Source organism: Rhincodon typus, chromosome 25 (assembly GCF_021869965.1).
Source record: "Rhincodon typus isolate 14 chromosome 25, sRhiTyp1.1, whole genome shotgun sequence".
NCBI lineage: Eukaryota > Metazoa > Chordata > Chondrichthyes > Orectolobiformes > Rhincodontidae > Rhincodon > Rhincodon typus.
The window spans coordinates 9,001,714-9,020,434 of NC_063356.1; the positions used below are offsets into that span (position 1 = coordinate 9,001,714).

At 41.5% G+C, this 18,721-nt stretch overlaps 1 protein-coding gene across 1 annotated transcript in view; it reads left to right on the top strand.

Moving 5' to 3' along the window:
• The window catches only part of pik3c2b (phosphatidylinositol-4-phosphate 3-kinase, catalytic subunit type 2 beta), a 126,592-nt gene extending 120,478 nt beyond the window's left edge, over positions 1-6,114 (top strand). The window contains exons 20-22 of the mRNA XM_048611807.1: positions 1,193-1,299; positions 1,875-2,000; positions 2,972-6,114. Of these exons, the coding sequence (XP_048467764.1) occupies positions 1,193-1,299; positions 1,875-2,000; positions 2,972-3,166 (428 nt within the window). The 3' untranslated portion in view covers positions 3,167-6,114. The remainder of the gene's footprint in view (positions 1-1,192; positions 1,300-1,874; positions 2,001-2,971) is intronic.
• The last annotated feature ends 12,607 nt before the right edge of the window (positions 6,115-18,721 follow it).

The following is an 18,721-nucleotide window of genomic DNA, read 5'->3' on the forward strand; positions in this document are numbered from 1 at the left end:
CCCATGAACATTTATCGAATAAAAGCATAATTCTTTGAATGCTGGAAATCTGAAACAAGCACACAGAATGTGGGAGAAACTCAGCAGGTCTGGCAATGTCTGTGGAGAGAAATAGAGTTAATATTTCAAGTCTGGTGTGACTCTTCATCAGAAAGATTAACACCATTTCTGCAGTGGCCTGTTTATGCACTACCTCAGTTATTACTCAATGCCATTCTTCTACTTTCTTCAATCTCACTAACTCTTCAATAAACCAAAACTGAAACTTCAGCCAGGCTTTCCTGTAACATCACATTATGAAAGACAATTGCTAATTTATGAAATATTGCTAAATCTGGGAAGTGCTTACTGGTTTCAAGAATATGTTTCTGTTTTCACATGCCAATGCAGGCTGGAGTCCAGTGCCTATGCTAATGATCCCAACATAAAATCAGTAACAGTTAAAAGAAAGAGGAGTCCTAAGTAGACCACAAGATTTGAACTTGCTTTTTCATCCATTGAGCATTATTTATATGCTGTTGTTTTTGAGGCATAGTCCGTTACAGCTGCTGACCTCAGTTTATGTTATTTCTGGCTGCACTCATGTCTATATTTAATGAATAACCCCTTGGTCACTTCAATGCCAGTCCCTGTTCTGATGTCCCTAAGCCTGTGAAACATTGTAAAACCAAGAAATCTGGTTGCTAGAAATCTGAAACAGAAATTGCTAGAGATACTCAGCAAGCCTGGCAGCATCTGTCAACAGAAAGCAAAGTTAATACTTTGAGTCCAGTGACTCTTCTTCAGAGCTTGTAACCACTGCGATACTTACCAAGTCTGGCAGTTCTGAAGAACGAACAAAAACAGAAGTTGCTGGAAATGCTCAGCAGGTCTGGCAAATCTGTGAAGAAAAAATCAGAGTTAATGTTTCAGGTCCGATGACCCTACCTCAGAAAAGTTCTGAAGAAGGGTCACTGGATTCAAAATGTTAACTCTGCTTTCCCTCCACAGATGCTACCAGACCTGAGTTCCTGCTAAATAATATTTGGATTAGAAAAGCATAGAAAGATAGATTCTGATCAGATTTAAGTTTCTCTTTATACTTTGGGTGTTGAACAGTCATTGCAGTGTTCATAGTCACTACTTGTCTGGGGACAATTCATTCCATATGCATGTTCTCATCCTTCTATACTTAATTTTCATTTCTCCAAAGATGTCCCTCCAACACCACCAATGGGGAAGGTTGGTGGAGAAGTGAAGCTATCCATCTCTTACAAGAATGACAAGCTTTTTATCATGGTGATGCACATTCGAGGCTTGGTAAGTATCTCAGTGGCTATAAATTATTGGTCAGGCAAAAGGACAGTCCAGGTTACTGTCTGAATAAAAATAGATACAGTTTAAAGCCTTTAAAAAAAGTAGTATGAAGATCTTTTGATTTCTCTGACGTTTGGCATTTTGCCTAAATGTTCTTAGTTGGTCAGTATTTAAGATCATTCCAAGTTGCTGAAGATCTGATGTTTTCCGACATGGATCTGATTTACTGCCAAGTAAATGGACCGCATATTTGTGTCCTCCAGACACCCCATGTGAACAGGAACAAACTGTTCCCATGTTGGCATTTTAAAATTCTTCGCAAGGCTAATCTTTCCCTCTAAGGCTTTTCACATTGTTGCTTAGAGCAACATAATGATTCATTTTGGGACTCAAATGCCTCTTCATTTCTCACAGTTGAAGGATCTTTGTGGGTTATAGTCTTTTATTTTTGATTTAAAATGGAGTTCATAATCGTCCAGATTGGTGTTTCCCATGTTGTATTAGACGTCTCTGCATCTCAATTAAACAGGGTTTTACCAACTTCAATGAAACTAACTGCATCGTCTTTGTTACCACAGGTTTTGCAGGATGGGACTGATCCTGATCCTTACGTGAAAATTTATCTACTGCCGGATCCTCAGAAAACAAGCAAGCGAAAGACTAAAGTAGCTCGAAAGACTTGTAACCCAACATATAATGAAATGGTAGGTGTATTGAATATTCCAAGAATACATGCAGTGGAGACATTCAGGTAGAGTTCCTGTGAGGAAGCTAAAAGCAGGATGCTGAAGGGCCAGTTTGCAGAGGATCTTTGGAATCATGCAATTAAAACACTGTCACAAAGTTGAGAAAGATTGGCAGGTGTCCAGGTTTTAGGTTCAATCAACTGAATGAAATGTCAGTTTTGTTAATTCGTTTATACATTTAATTTGTGACAAATAATTGAATTGAAATTAAAATTGAAGTTTTAATCCTTGCTTTTAAAAGTTGTGAATAAGTTTAGCAAAATACTGAGTACATGTGTTATTGCATGTCTGTAACATACACCAGCACAAAGTTGCATCCCTGTCTCCAACCCTTTAGTTTGTTACCATCTTTTCATAGATTTCTTTGGATTAACTGCACATAACCAAATTCTCTATTGAACAAACTGGCACCCAGTTACCTCATAAAAGTAATTTTGTTCTCCCTTGACAATCAAAGTTTAAATCTGAAAGATCATTGTCACCAAACAACTCAGTCCTTATCTCTTGACCCTTATTCAAATGATAGGCATTCATGTAGGCTGAAGGACAGGCAAGTGGAGACTATTCCATCATTTATGCCTTGTAGATGGTGGACAGGCTTTAGGGAGTCAGAAGACGATGAGTTACTCGCCACTGTATTCCTAGCCTCTGACCTGCTCTTGACGCAACTGCATTTATGTGGTGAGGCCAGTTAAGTTTACAAAAGTAGAGCATTTCCTCACAGAAACCGTATCTGAGGAAGCTTAGAAGAAACACAGTAGAGTAAAGATAGCCATTGGGGAAGTGAGGATTGGAGAATTAGGTGGGAGGGCATTGTATCCATGTGTCTCAGAGAGATGTGACAAAAATGTATCTTGCTGAAAAATAATATTGCTGAGTTTGTAAATTACAGTCTGAACATTGAAAAAAAATTCCTATTTGTCTTCCAGTTGGTGTACGATGGTATTCCCAAAGGAGATGTTCAGCAGCGTGTTATTCACTTGCGTGTGCTGAGTGAGGAAGCGTTCCGGGAAAACATAATGCTCGGCGAGGTGTACATTAACCTCAAGGACTTCAACCTGAACCAGAAAATTGTTGGCTGGTATCACCTGGGATCGACGACTCCACAAGGCACTTTGTTCTAAGTATTTTAGTGATGTCACTAAAGGCTCTCTGTTGGACCTCAACTGAGGTGTGGGTTTTCAGCGGGTTAGGGGGAAAACAAATAACAAGGAATAACCAATTGTGTTTCCTTTGTTTCATTTTTATTTGAGAACTGACTTGATGAGGAGGTTAAGCTATTCAAACATTGTTTTTGAGCCTCTTCATTTTGGAATGTGTTGAAAAGACATTACCCTCAAACTCGAGGATTATTGGGCATGATGTTGCATGTGTCAAGAGCTGCAAACAATTTGCTCCCAAGTTGTGTATTATTACACGATGAAAATGAAGGTAAATATTTGAACTGTTTATATGCTTTTAAACTGTGGTGTGGGCGACCATGTCGTAATGAAGGACCGACTCCCAATTTTTTTTTTGCACTAAACACAAGCAACAAGAGGAAGGGGAAACCTTCCAGGAATTTATCAAACTGAATGAATAGGATTGTAGCACAACGGCGAGGAGAGTGTCAGCATTCAGACCACAATGAACTCATTCAGGTGTTCTCACTAGCCCAAGTCTGTCTCACGTCCCCACCTGGGATGTGTGTAGCACATACCTTTTGTGGCTTTTGGATGTGAATGAAGCCATGTGATGCCAGGGAAGTGATGTGTGGCCAAATTTCTCACCCTATTTAGGAACATGTGAGCAGGACGAGACTGTTCAGCCCCTCAAATCTTGTTCCATCTAAATGACTTCCAGCCACACACAACTTATTGGGGTAGTAATTAGTCTTTGCTAAGTGTTAAACGATCAAAATCTCATCAACTGTCTGTTAGACTACTGTCTGATTTAAGCTCCATTGAAGGCAGTGGAATGGCTTATCAGGTGGGGTGTATAATAAGCAACCTAGGTGATATTGTGCAAGGTGTATATTTACCCCAATTTCACCGATTTTGTATTAGCTTAAGAGTTGGAAGAGGAAGGAGCAACTTTGCGTCAGGGCAGAATCATGTTCGGTCCAGCACTAATCTTGTTAATACTGAAACTGTCGTTATCTTAACAACCATCAAGTTATTTGCAGGAGCTTGTATGGTTGTGCTGCAAATCACGCAGCTCAGGGAGTTAGTAGTATGTTTCTTGCATTAAAATGTCGATGCTGCATCACCTGATTTGTCAGGTGGTCAAACAGCTGAGGCACCAGAGAGACCAAAAAGGTTTCTCGTTCAATCCATGGTCAATGCTGAGATTGTTGGTTTCAGATGGGGTAGCAACTGAGGCTGCATAATTGACTTGCGCAGCTCTGGGGAGGGTTGGGTATCAGGCATGGTCTAAAGTCTGACACCTAGTGAATGATCCTTAAACGAAGGAAAGTGCATGTGAACACTGGAGAAGATAGGGTCAGTTTTCACTGCTACACTCATGGTCAAAAAAAAACCTTCCAATGCTCACCACTTATGTATGAGTGCCAACATTCACAGGCCAGATTTGTATAATTCATAGAGGTGAAGCATTGAAAGCTATGACCATCCATGCAGTCTTTCTCTCTGATCACTAACAGATCTCTTGTTAAGGTTACATCAGACCACCGTCCTGATTGATAAATTAAAATAGACTTTATCGTTATCACAGTGGAATGAGCACACATTTACGTTGATGTTGCTTTGATATCTAGCCTTCCACATTTGATTAGATCCTGGGAGACTGAATGTAGTTGCAATTGCAGCATGTGATCATGATCTATACCAGTTGAGCATTGAATTCTGTAGCACTAGGGCATCCTGTTTTAAAATGATCTGGACTATTTTCCTTCGTAAAGTCTGTTGTCAGGAATGACACTGTTCCACGTGCCTCCCCTTCTCTAGCTCTGTGTTGTATAGGGGCCACTACCTTAAAGGGGTGCTTCCAACTCAGTGGAGGCAGATACACGTTGTGGTACATGTGGAATAGACTGAGAAATGGTAGGAAAAGCGGATATGGTAGGAAACATTCGGCCCCTTGTGCCTGTTCCATCTTGCCATTTGGATCATGGCTGATCCATACCCAGTACCTATGTTGTTTCCATAAACCTTCATGCTTTTATCGAACAAAAATCTATCTCTTTGAAATTTTCTTTCCACAGCCAGCCTCAACAGCACTGTTTTCATTACCTTTTATGTACCTAATATCGAAAGTGAAACAGTGGGGCAAATAACTGCTGCGATTGATGCTACATTGTGCAAACTCTGTGATCTGGCCTTCACATTTTAGCAGCAGTTGTTACATTTAGTTTCATTTAAAACAAGATGCTATCGTTTCTCTGGTCATCTTAACACTTTTTCTCCTTCTTGTAATATGGAGGAGTGTAATAGACAAGTGCCAACAACATATGAACTTTTTCCTTTAGAGCAGCTAACCTTCACTGACTCTCTCACATTTGATGGTAAAGGATAGATGAATAGTTTCATTGATGAGAACAACACTGTATACGTGACAGTGTCATAACTAGAGTAAGTGTGGCCCCTTTATATTGTAGAATGTACTGAGTAAGCTAGATCTACTGTTAGACACAATACATGAACCTCTGATCTACAGACAAGGTAACACTTGTTTGGTCTGATTCTTCATAAGGGATTTAATTCCCAATTGAACTCAACTGAGACTGTTAATGTACCCCTTTCATTGCACACAGGACAGTCCTAGATGTTGAGCTTGGCTTTGTTTCTGTTAAACAGCTGTTCTCCTCACTTCCACTTCACCTCCCACTTGCCCTTTTTGTTTCACAGCTACGAAAGAAGCTTTATGAAATTCCCATGTATTGTTTCAGTTTACCTTTGTACATAAAGGAAAAGCACCACAGTGTCCAACTGAAATGTTCTTTTTAAATAACTGTGGTGGAAATTATACTGTAAGATTTGTTTGCAAATCTTTGTTGCCTGTAAGTAATTTACTTTTTTTTTGATTGATACACAATACTGTTGTTGAATATTTAAAAAATGTTTAAAAATTCGAATGCCTTGTCTGTTTTTATTTTCCCCCTCAACTATCCTAAGAAATTTTTATCTCAGTTTCACTACGTTACACACTGGAATATTCTGTACTTAAAGACAACAATGTCCCTCCAGGACCCACCAAGTTTGCAAAAGGAAATGTTTAACAACCAAAAGGTTGCATTTATATGGTGGCAAAGTTGTATTTACATAACACCTTTATAAAATGTTCAATCGTCAAATAAAATTTGCTGATCTCAAGAGGCAGATATTAAGACAAGTTGGTCAATCACCTGTCCAAAAGAGGTAGGTTTTAAGGAATATTTTGCAGACTGAGAGAAAGTGGGAACAGCTTATGGTCCAGATGGCTTCACCTTTGGTGGAGTAGGGGATCTTCATGGAGGTATCCAGAGTTGGAGAAAAGCAGAGTTCCCAGAAGGTGAAAGACTGGAAAAGGGAAGAGACTGAAACAGGACTTTAAACGAGGAGGAGAATTTTAAAGTTGGGACATTGCAGGACCAACAAGGAACACTAGTCACAAATTTGATCAAGGTTAATATAACTTGAGATGCAACTACACCAAAGACGGATGTCAGGATTTCACTCAAGGGGCAGTATGCAGAGATAGGAGAATACTTTTTTTTGTGAATCTGATCTTTTAAAAAGTTAGTGCCTAGACATTAGATCTCCGGTCCTGGTGGATATGCTGGCTGGATTAGAAATCGGACTGAGGGACCATGGAAGAACAAAGGAGGCTGCCAGTCTGGGAGGTGGGCTGAGTGAAAGACCTGCTTCAGACATCCAGTTTCATGGAGAAGTTTAAAGATAAACAATAAAGCATGAAACATCCCTTTAGCCCCCACATATACACTCCCCAAATCCAAATGATGCCACTCATCTTCCCAACCTGCCCTTTCAAAACCCAGGTAACATTTATATACCCCTCAAAAGCCCCTAATGCTTCCCCATACCAGAAATTCTTCTGTCTCCCAAACAATCTCTATGGGCCCCATGCTATGCCCTGCTCCCCAGCTCAAGGTCCTTTATAACTCCTATGCTGTCAGTGCCAATGCTAGCCCCAGACACACAACTGCTTGCCAAATTACCCCGTATCCATAATCAGTAGTTCATAGGATCCGCAGCTGAGACAAAACAAAATTCTGTAAAGTAAATTTCTAAGTGTAAAAATTTATGGTCTTTGCTGGAGATAAGCAATAAATTCTGGCCTAGCCAGTGATCCCCACATCTCATGGTAATAAAAAAACTGGAAAAAATCCACAAAATCCTATTTACATTTCATTAACTAAATAGGCCTTATAACAACAAACATTTCATTCAAATGCACAATTCATCATAGCAACAAGAATTAAGTTTATAAGTCTGTAACAGAGAATCTATAACCATTTGCTGTCAATGAAACTGTGAAATGGAAAGCAACTACTGTGTTAATATGCTAATGAAATCCACCATACAGCACTAAACCAGTAATGGAAACCCTGAAACCTACATAAGTACTGAAATCGCAGGCTTTTGTTTTTTAAACACTTTTTTTTCAAAGATATAAAGCAGAAATATTTAAAAGCCTTGACAGGTGTTTTTGACAGGTCGTCTTGGCACTTTGACCAGTCCCTTTGACAGGTCTGGTGACAGCTTTGACTAGTGATCTTGACAAGTCTGGTGACAGTTCCATTGAGCTTGGTGTGAATGAGCTTATGCACTTTATATGCACATCTTTGCCTACTTCTAACAGATCCAAACAACATCTTACCTACCCCAAAACTGTTTCCGGCCAGATCCAAAGAGGGTATTTTATCTCTCCGAAAGGGTAGCCTGATGATACAATGAAATGTATGAAGTTTAGACCTGTTCTTGCCAGCTCTACACTGCACACTTCAGGTACAAAAACAGTGAAAAGGCCATGAGAAAGAAGGAACTACAAGATCATAAGACATAGAACAGAAGTAGGCCATGCAGCCTGCTAAGTCTGCTTGCTATTCATCAAGATCATGGCTGCTCTGATAATCCTCATCTCCAGTTTCCTGTCTTTTCTCTATAACCCTGATTCCCTTACTGATTAAAAATCTGTCTATTGCAGCCTTGAGAATGTTTTATGACCCAGCCTTGACAGCCTTCTGTGAAAAAGAGTTCAACAGATTCATTACCTTCGACAGAAGAAACTTCTTCATCTCCGTCTTAAATGGGTGACCCCTTACTCTGAGATCATGCCCTCTACTCTAGATTCTCCCACAAGGTGAACCACCTTTTTTACATCAACCCTGTCAAGCCCCTAAGAATCAATGTGTTTCGATAAGGTCTCCTCTCACTGGAGTTGAGAACAATGCAAACAAGACCAACCTCATTAGAAAATCCCTCCGTATCCAGGATCAGCCCAGTGACCATTCTCGGGACTGCCTCCAACACCAGTAATATCTTTCCTTAGAAAAGGGACCAAAACCGTTTGCAGTATTTCCAGGTGTGGCATAACTCATACCTTGTACAGTTTTAGCATGACATACATACTTGCACATTAACATTCCCTTTGAAATGAAGACCAAAAGTCCATTTGTTTTCCTATTACCTGCAGAATGTGGATGCTACCTTTTTGTGATTCATGCACAAGGAATCCCCAATCCCTTTGTGCTGCAGCTTATGGCAGTGTCTTTTGTTATATACTATACTGGTCTTCTATTCTTCCTGCCAAACTTAGACAACATTTCATGGCTTCAAGATGTCTCAACTGCAGATAGGTAACTCAGAAAAAAGGTTAACTTTATGCCGATGAGGAAGATACTAATACAATGTTGTTTCATGGATTAGCCATCTCCAGCCTGATCCTTCCAACTCATCCCCAGAAATTCTGTGGTCCTGCTTTAGCAACTGGAAGATATATTTAAGGTGTCAAATTATTAATATTAACGTTAAAGCTGGGAGTTGCAAAGTGCTGCATAAGATACCGTTTCTTTGAAAATGAATGAGTTTTTTGCAGCTGTGTCGAAGACCAAAGTCTGGAATTTAACTCTCCACATGACAGCCAACACTAGAATATAAGTCAGAGAAGGGTTTGAAACTATCCAATGTTCTGGTCAAGTTCACTATAGGTGGGTATGTTTACAACGTTTGGACAGGTACATGGATAGGAAGGGTTTAGAGGGATAAGGGCCAAATGCAGGCAATGGGACTAGTTCAGTTTAGGAAACCTGGTCATCATGGCCGAAGAGTCTGTTTCCGTGGTGTATGACAGTAATGTCTTAAGCGCTAGTCACTGAGAAACAGGAGATAGTGAAGGAATTGGTGGCAACATGAGGAAGGAGCAAAGAGTTCATGTCCAGTTCAGGATATACGCAAGACAGTGAGCTTATTTCTGCAGCATGTTCAGTTACTAAGGATGGAGTTGTGCACTGCATGGTTAGCCCATGTTTTACTGCCAAATGTCACTTCGTTACAGGAGTTGTGGCCTGCATTAGAAACTGCATAGAGGCTCATTAAGGAGCAGATCATCACTTCAAATACCTGCTGATGCTTATTAAAGAGCCTGCAGACACTTTGTTGCTTGACTCTCTGAACAACGACAATTGAGTCAACACAGCACTGATGTGGATTTCAAGTGTTGTTTAAAAGGATATACACCATTTCATGTTGATCTGATGTCTGATCTGTAAACCAGTCCTCTAAAGGGCATTAGGAGACTTTCTGGAACACTTCACCGAGGGGGAGAGGAGGACAGGGTGACAGCCATCCTCCCTATGGGTCATCCTAAGGATATTACCCACTCCCAACACCAATCCTCTGAAAGCCCCTCTGAACCAGCTTCTCCAGTGATGCCTCAGGAGCCCGTACACCCTCAGAGCAGTGCTTCAGTGGAAGTGCGTACAATGAACTATTAACTTACCATCAACATTTAAAATGTTGGTGGCCTGCACAGGTGATCACGTAGCGGGGACGCTGTCCACTAACAATTCAACAATTACAGAGGAGCTACAAAAGACCCTCCTGGACAATCAGGGAGACTGTTCATCGAGGTTATTCAGCAGGGGAGGCAATGGCCTAGTGGCATTATCACTGGACTGGTAATCCAGGGACCCAGGTAATGTTCTGGGGACCAGGCTCGAATTCTACCATATATTTGAATTAAATAAAAGTCTGGAATTAGGAGTCTAATAATGACAATCATTGCTGGCTCTCAGAAAAACCCATCTGGTTCACTAATGTCCTTTGGGGAATGAAACTGCCATCCTTACCTGTGACTCCAATGTTGCTGACTCTTTGGATGGGCAACAAATGTTAGTCTAACCAGTGACGTCCACAACCTGTGAATAAATGAAAAACAAAAAGGCCACACCTTTGCTGCCTAACTCCATCCTCATTAACATAAAAAACATATTGAGGGTACAAAAGTTGCAGAGGTGGTTTTTCAGATGCAAATCTCAATTGTAAACATTTCACATTTCATTCATTTTGCTTTATTCATGTGTGCACCACATTATCTGCTGACACTTGCTTGTGAAGACAGCTAAATATACTGATACATCACTTCCATGGCATGGATTGATGGTTAAAAGGGAGTTGTAGGGCCATTTCCTCAACCATGGAAGAATCAATGCCTCCTCCAGTGATCCTCAGCATTACAGATCCCAATCTTCAGCCAATTTGATTCATTTCACATGATATCAAGAAACGGTTGGAGACACTGGATACTGCAAAGGCTACTGTCCCTGACAACATTCCGGCAATAGTACTGAAGACTTGTGCTCCAGAACTTGCCGCTCCCCTAGCCAAGCTGCTCCAGTACAGTTTCAACACTGGTATCTACCCAGCAATGTAGAAAATTGCCCCAGTATGTCCTGTACACAAAAAGCAGGACAAATCCAACCCGGTCAATCACCGCCCCATCAATCTACTCTCGATCATCAATAAAGTGATGGAAGGTGTCATCAATAGTACTATAAAGCAGCACCTGCTCAGTGACGTCCAGTTTGGGTTCCACCAGGACCACTCAGCTGCTGACTTCATTACAGCCTTTGTTCAAACATGGACAAAAGAGCTTAATTCCAGAGGTGAGGTGAGAGTGACAGCCCTTAAAATCAAGGCTGCATTCAACCGAATGTGGCTTTAAGGAGCCCTAGCAAAACTGGAATCAATGCGAATTGGGGGTAAACTCTCCAGTGGTTAGAGTCATACCTGGCAGAGGATACCTGCTGTTGGAGGTCAGTCATCTCGGCCCCGGGACATCTCTGCAGGAGTTCCTCAGGGTAGTGTCCTAGGCTCAACCATCTTCAGCTGTTAAATCAATAACCTTCCAACCATCGTAAGGTCAGAAGTGGGAATGTTCACTGATGATTGCACAATGTTCAGCACCATTCGTGACTCCTCAGATACTGAAGCAGTCCTTATTCAAATGCAACAAGTTCTGGACAATATCCAGGCTTGGGCTGACAAGTGGCAAGTAACATTTGTGCCACACAAATGCCAGGCTATGCCCATCACCAATCAGAGATGATCTAACTACCATCCCTTGATATTCAATGGTGTTACCATTACTGAATCTCCTACGGTCAACATTCTGGGAGTTGGCATTGACCAGAAATTCAACTGGACTCACTACATAAACACAGTGGTTACAAGAACAGGTCAGAGGCTAGCAATACTCTGGCGAGTAACACATCTCCTGACTCCCCAAAGTGTTATAGAGTCACAGAGCTGTACAGCATGGAAACAGGCCCTTCAGTCCAGCTCATCCATGCCGACCAAATATCCTAAATAAATCTAGTCCCATTTGCCAGCATTTGGTCCATATCCCTCTAAACCCTTCCTATTCATATACCCCTCCAGATGCTTTTTAAATGTTGTAATTGTACCAGCCTCCACCACTTCCTCTGGCAGCTCATTCCATACAAGTACCACCCTCTGCGTGAACAGGTTGCCCTTTAGGTCCCTTTTAAATGTTTCCCCTCTCACCTTAAACCTATGCCCTCTAGTTTTGGACTCCCCCACCACAGGGAAAAGATCTTGTCCATTTACCCTATCTGTGTCCCTCATTATTTTATAAATCTTTATAAGGTCACCCCTCAGCCTCCAATGCTCCAGGTAAAACAGCCCCAGTCTATTAAGCCTCTTCCTATAGCTCAAACCCTTCAACTCCAGCAACATCCTCAAATCTTTTCTGAACCCTTTCAAGTTCCACAACATCCTTCCTATAGCAGGGAGACAAGAATTGCATGCAGTATTCCAAAAGTGGCCTCACCAATGTCCTGTATACCTGCAACATGACCTCCCAGCTCCTATACTCAATGCACTGACCAATTCAAGGAAAAGGCCTGTCCACCAGCTACAAGGCACAAGTCAGGTGTGTGATGGAATACCTCCCACTTGCCTGGATGAGTGTAGCCCCAACAACATTGAAGCAGCTTGACACCATCTGGGAAAAAACAGCCCACTTCATTGGCACTGCATCCACAAGCATCCACTCCCTCCACCACCAGGCTCAATAGCAGCAGTGTGTACTCTCTACAAGATGCACTGCAGAAATTCACCAAAGACCCTCAGACAGCACCTTCCAACCCACGACCACTTCCATCAGAAAGGGCAAAGGTAGCAGATACATGGGAACACCACCACCTCCAAACTCCCCTCCAAGCAACTTACCATCCTGACATGGAAATATATTGCCGTTCCTTCACTGTCGCTGGATCAAAATCCTGGAATTCCCTCCCTAATGGAAATATGGGTCAACCCACAGCAGATGGACTGCAGCCATTCAAGAAGGCAGCTCACCTCCTCCTTCTCAAGGGCAACTTGGGACTGGCAATAAATGCTGGCCCAGCCAGCGATGCCTACATTCCACAAAATGAATAAATAAAAGTTTTTTCTTGCCTGTTCTTTACAGAATGTTCATGTCTGGTGCTGTACTTGTCGCTTTGTGGGACATAACTGAATTTACAGGCTTAGCTGGCCCTCGATTCTATGCATTGTGAGAGAGATTGTCTAAGATTACTCTACAACGATAATCAAGTTGTTGTAGGTCAGCTCCAATCCCCGTGAAGACTACGCAAGTCAAGACTCTGAGACAAGCACACATGGATAGTAATGATCCCACCTTAGAGGTCTTTCATTTCTTTAAATTGACTGACTGTCTTCAAGCCCTTCCCACTTCAATCCATCATACCCCAAAACCCACCCTCTGTCCTCCCTTTGATCCCTCCTCCGTTCCTCTATGTACCTGAATCACAATTATAAAGACACTGCAGGTTGGTGTGAGATGTGAGCACCACAAACACGTCAATGACTTACCTACAAACATATGAGTCAAGAACAGGAGTAGGCCACTTGGTCCCTTAAGCCTAATCTGATTGCTCCATATTTCTGCCTATTATCAAGAATCTATCTACCTCTGTCTTGAAAATATTCCAAGTCTGTGCTTCCACTGATTTTGAGGAAGAGAGTTCCAAAGACCCATAATCAATTGCGGGGGAAAGATTTCTCCTTGAGTTTAAACAGCGACCTCTCCATCCACCCCCTCCTATTCTAGATTCTCCTACAAGACAAAACACTTTTTAAGGATCCACTATGTCAGGACCTTCAGCATCTTAGATGTTTCAATTAAGTCACTTCCTACTTTTCTTAACTCCAGCAAATACAAGCCTAGCCTGTCCAAATTTCCCTTGAAATGAGCCCTTAGGTATTAGTGTAGTAACCCTCTAGTGCCAGTATAAATAATGTATAACCTGCCTACTTTTGCATTGAATTCCCCTCACGATATGTAATAACATTCTGGACTCCCTATAGTGTGGAATCAAGCCTTTTGTCTCCCCAAAGAGCATCCCATCCCTGTAACCCTGCATTTCCCATGGCTAATCCACCTAATTTGCATGTCCCAGCCATTATGAGCAATTTAGCATCGCCAATCCACCTAAACTGCTCATCTTTGGACTGTGGGAGGAAACCCATACAAACACGGGGAAAACATGAAAACTCCATACAGTCAGTCATCCAAGGATGGAAATGAACCTGGGTCCCTGGTGCTGTGAGCCACCATCCCATCCTTAGTAGTATTGGAGTCTTTCTAATTCTAGTAGTCTTTCTAAGTACCTGCTGCTCCTGCAAACTAACCAGTTAGATAATATAGATTTTTTAAAAAGTTCTTCCTGCCAAAATAGACAAGTTCACATTTTTCCCACATTGTTCAGTTACAGCCAGACTTGAGATGATCATGGGTATTTGGAACTCTCTTCAAGGTCAGTTATTCAGAGTGACAGAAATTGGAAACTGGTGTTCTACAGAGATCAGTACAGGGACCACTGCCATTCGCAACTTACATTCATCAATTGGACTTGAGTCAAAAACCGTTTAAAATTTCTGGATGACACTAAATCATAGGATGGGCAAGGAAGGATAGCCAAAACTGAGATGGAAAACAACACATTACAGGGGGACACTGGTGAACCTGCAAAATGGGCCAATAATTCACAAATGAAGTTTAACACAGATAAATATGATGTTGCATATTTTGATAGGTAGAATAGGGGAGAGGTTGCATAATCAGGAGTGTACTTGTCTAGGGTAAAGAAACGACGAGTAAAAATACACTAATCTCTAAATTGTTGCACCACACAGGTTAGCAAGGCCATTCAAATCAAACAGATCGAGCATGAAGTTTTATTTCTGGAGCCAAAACATTAAAAGTAACAAAGTGATGCTAAGCCCATATCAAATCTTAGTTAGACCACACAGAGAGTACTGTGAGTAGTTCTGAGCACCATATTATGAAAGGGCATAGCAAAGGGGAATCAGAGAAGATTTACAAGGATGATGCCAGAAATGTGTAGGTTTATACTTCAGGAAAGGATTTTAATCCTGAAGAAAAGGCTGAGGGATGACCTAAGAAAGGTCTTTTAATGTTCTGAAAAGTTTTGATGAGAGGACATTTCTTGTTTTGGGAAAGAGCATCACTAGAGGTCATCAATAAGATAGTCAACAAGAAATCAAATCAGGAAATCCTGAAGGAACCTGTCTACCCAGAGAGTGGTGAGAATTTGGAAGTCACCACCACAGGGAATTTTGATGGACCAAATAGTACAGGTGCATTTAAGTGGAAGTTAAAAGAGCGAATCACATTGACATATATAAGATGCTAAAGGGGATTGACAAGGTAGACGTAATGTAGGAGGGGTCATTGTTTTAGGATAAGGGGTAGCAGATTTAAAACAGAGATGAGGAGAAATTATTTCTCTCAAAGGGTTGTGAATCTGTGGAATTTATTACACCGTAATGCTGTGGCTTTGATTTGTTTTATTGTTGTCACAAGTACTGAGACACAGTAAAAAGTGTCGTTTTGCTTGCTCTACAGGCAGGTTGTACCATACAAAGTGCATAAGGGTAGCAGCACAGAGTGTGAAATACAGTGTTACAGGCACAGAGAAGTTGCAGGAGACAGAGGGAGAGAGAGATCAGAATTAACATTTGAGAGGTCCATTCAAAAGTCTGATTACAGCAGGGAAGAAGCCGTTCTTGAATATGTTCATATGTCTTTTCAAACTTTTATATCATCTGCTCAATGGAAGAGGGTGGAAGAGAGTATAACTGGGGTGGGAGGGGTCTTTGATTATGTTGGTTGCTTTCCCAAGGCAATGGGAAGTATAGATGGAGTCAAAGCTGGGACATTGAGTAAATTTAAAGATGAGATTGACAGATTTTTATTAGTAATAGGTTGAAGGCTTATGGACAGATTGCAGCTAAATGGAGTTGAGGCCAAAATAGGATTGACCATTATCGTATTAAATGGCAGAGCAGGTTTGAGAGGCCAATTCTCTACTCCAGAAAACGAGGTCCAGCTCCTCGTTTATATTATACTCCCTTTCCCAGATCTTTTCCAACTCATGAAACCTACCATATCCCTCTGTAGTGTCCTATATTATCTTCACAATTTACTTTTCTAACAATCTTTCCGGCATCAGCAAATGTAGCTACCATACCATCACTTCGTGCATCAAAGTCGTAAAAGTTGAGGCCCCACTGATCCCTGTGGCCCATTACTTGTTACAGCTTGCTGACCGTAAAACAACCCCTCTACACCTATTCTTTGTTTCCAACCGATAGTCTATCCATACCAATATGTTATTTCCCACAACATGAGCTTTCATTTTCTGCAATAATCTTTGATGTGATGCCTTAATCAAATACTTCCTGGGAATCTACGTACAGTACATCGACCAGTTCTCCTTATATCTACAATACGTTACTTAAGCAAAGAACTCCAAAATCAGTTAAACATAATTTGTCCTTCAAAAAGATCTGTTGATTTGGCTTGATTACTTTGAAGTTTTTTAAGTAGCTTGTGGTAACTTCTTCAATAAATGCTGTAACTGACCTGCTCTTTACTGCTTTCCCTTCCTTTTTGAATGAAAGAGCTAAATTTGCTATTTTCCAGTCTAATGGATTGCCCCCAAATTAATAATAGAAAATTAAAACCAATGCATCTCATTTCATAAGACCATAGAAATAGGAACAGGAAATAGCCTAATAAAAACCAAAAGAACTGCAGCTGCTATAAATCAGGAACTCAATTACAACTCAACATAGTAATGGGCATAAATGGAAATCCACCCATCAAAATGGCTGACTGTACCATACATAAATGGTGATGTTAGTTTCTCGTGACAGACTATTCCAGCTAGAATGTGTATGTGCAGGCGTGATTGACATCACTACATTCCAAGCATAGTACATCAGCAGCTGTGCAAATGGTCCTACTGAGGCCACATTTCTGGAGTGGCCTGAGACTGAGAATCCCAGAGCAGGGGCAAAGGCCAGGAGCTCAAACTTTTGAGATACATTACCCTTCCAAGATAATCTGAGGTAGACTGGGCTATTTTCAGATAGCTAAATCCAGAATTCAAAATTGACTTTCCTCTGCCTGTTCATGACTTGCATGATATTCAGCAAGGAGTATTTGGGCAACGGGTGAGTTTTTTTGTTTGCTGTTTCACATTGCTGCTAAGCAGTAACAACATAAGCGATCTTCACCACTAACTGGATGCTGCTGTAAATCCAACCACTACTGTCTGTCAAAGAATTAATAATGTGATTTATGATATAAGAATTTCTGTAAACAGAAAAAGAAACTCTGGATGCTGGAAATCAGAAACAAAAACCAAAGAGCTGAGGATGCCAGGAATCAGAAACAAACACAGAGATTGCTGGAAAAACTCAGCAAGTCCGGCAGAATCTGTCGAGAGAAAGCAAAGTTAACGTTTCAAATCCAGTGACCCTTCAAACATTAACTCATCAAATGTTAATCCCAAGCATGTAAAGAATTACATCAACAACCAATTCAGGGTTGTCAGTCAGTGTATCAGTATGGTGCAAAAATAAAGTTGCTGGAAAAGCTCAACAGGTCTGGTAGCATTTGTGAAGGAAAAACAGAGTTAACGTTTCGGGTCCGGTGACCCTTCCTCAGAACTGATAGTGGCTGGGAAAACGTCAGTTTATATGCAGAAAATAGGGAGGTGGGTGGGGTAGGCAGAAAAAGATCGGATAGAGCCCGAAGAGAGAGAAAGACAGTTGGACAGACAAAGGAGTTGCTAACGATCAGGCTGGGAGGGTGAGTAGTTGTTAATGGGGACTGTTAGTGACTAACAACAGGGGGTGTGTAATGGCAGGCTATGTGGTAACAAGGCCTGGTGAGTGGGGTACGTGGCTGGGACATGGGAGAGTTTAGGCCCTAAAATTATTGAACTCAATGTTGAGTCTGGAGGGCTGTAGGTTCCCCAAGCAGAAAATGAGGTGTTGTTCTTCCAGCTTGCACTGAGCTTCGCTGGAACACTGCAGCAAACCAGAGACAGAGATGTTTGCCAGGGAGCAGGATGGTGCGGTAAAGTGGCAGGTAACAGCCACTATCAGTTCTGAGGAAGGGTCACCGGACCCAAAAAGTTAACTCTGTTTTTTCCTTCACAGATGCTGCCAGACCTGCTGAGCTTTTCCAGCAACTTTGTTTTTGTTCCTGATTTACAGCATCTGCAGTTCTTCCGGTTTTTATCAGTATGGTGTACTTGCTTGTACTGGAAGCTACGTACATTAACACATAGGGCCCAGTTGTTTACACACTGAAACCACATGTACGGATATTGTTACAACTCAACAAAGTAAGTGGCAGCCATTTGCTGTTTTGTTTCCAAAGGCAATGCCTAATCAGGCTTAACCTGTCTGGTTTAAAATTTCACATGACACCAGGTTATAGTCCGACACGTTTATTTGAAATCACAAGCTTACACATACACGGTCTCTCTCCCAGACATACATACATACACACACATACGCACACGCACACACCGTTTCTCTCTCCCACACACACACATACACACACACACACAGACACACTCTCTCTCTCCCACACGCACACACACACATGCACACACACACACATACACACACACACATACAGTCTCTCTCTCCCACACACACACACACAAACACACACACACACTCTCTCTCCCACACGCACACACATATACACACACACGCACACAGTCTCTCTCTCCCACACACACACACTCTCTCTCTCCCACACGCGCACACACATACACACACGCACACACAGTCTCTCCCTCCCACACACACACACACATACACACACAC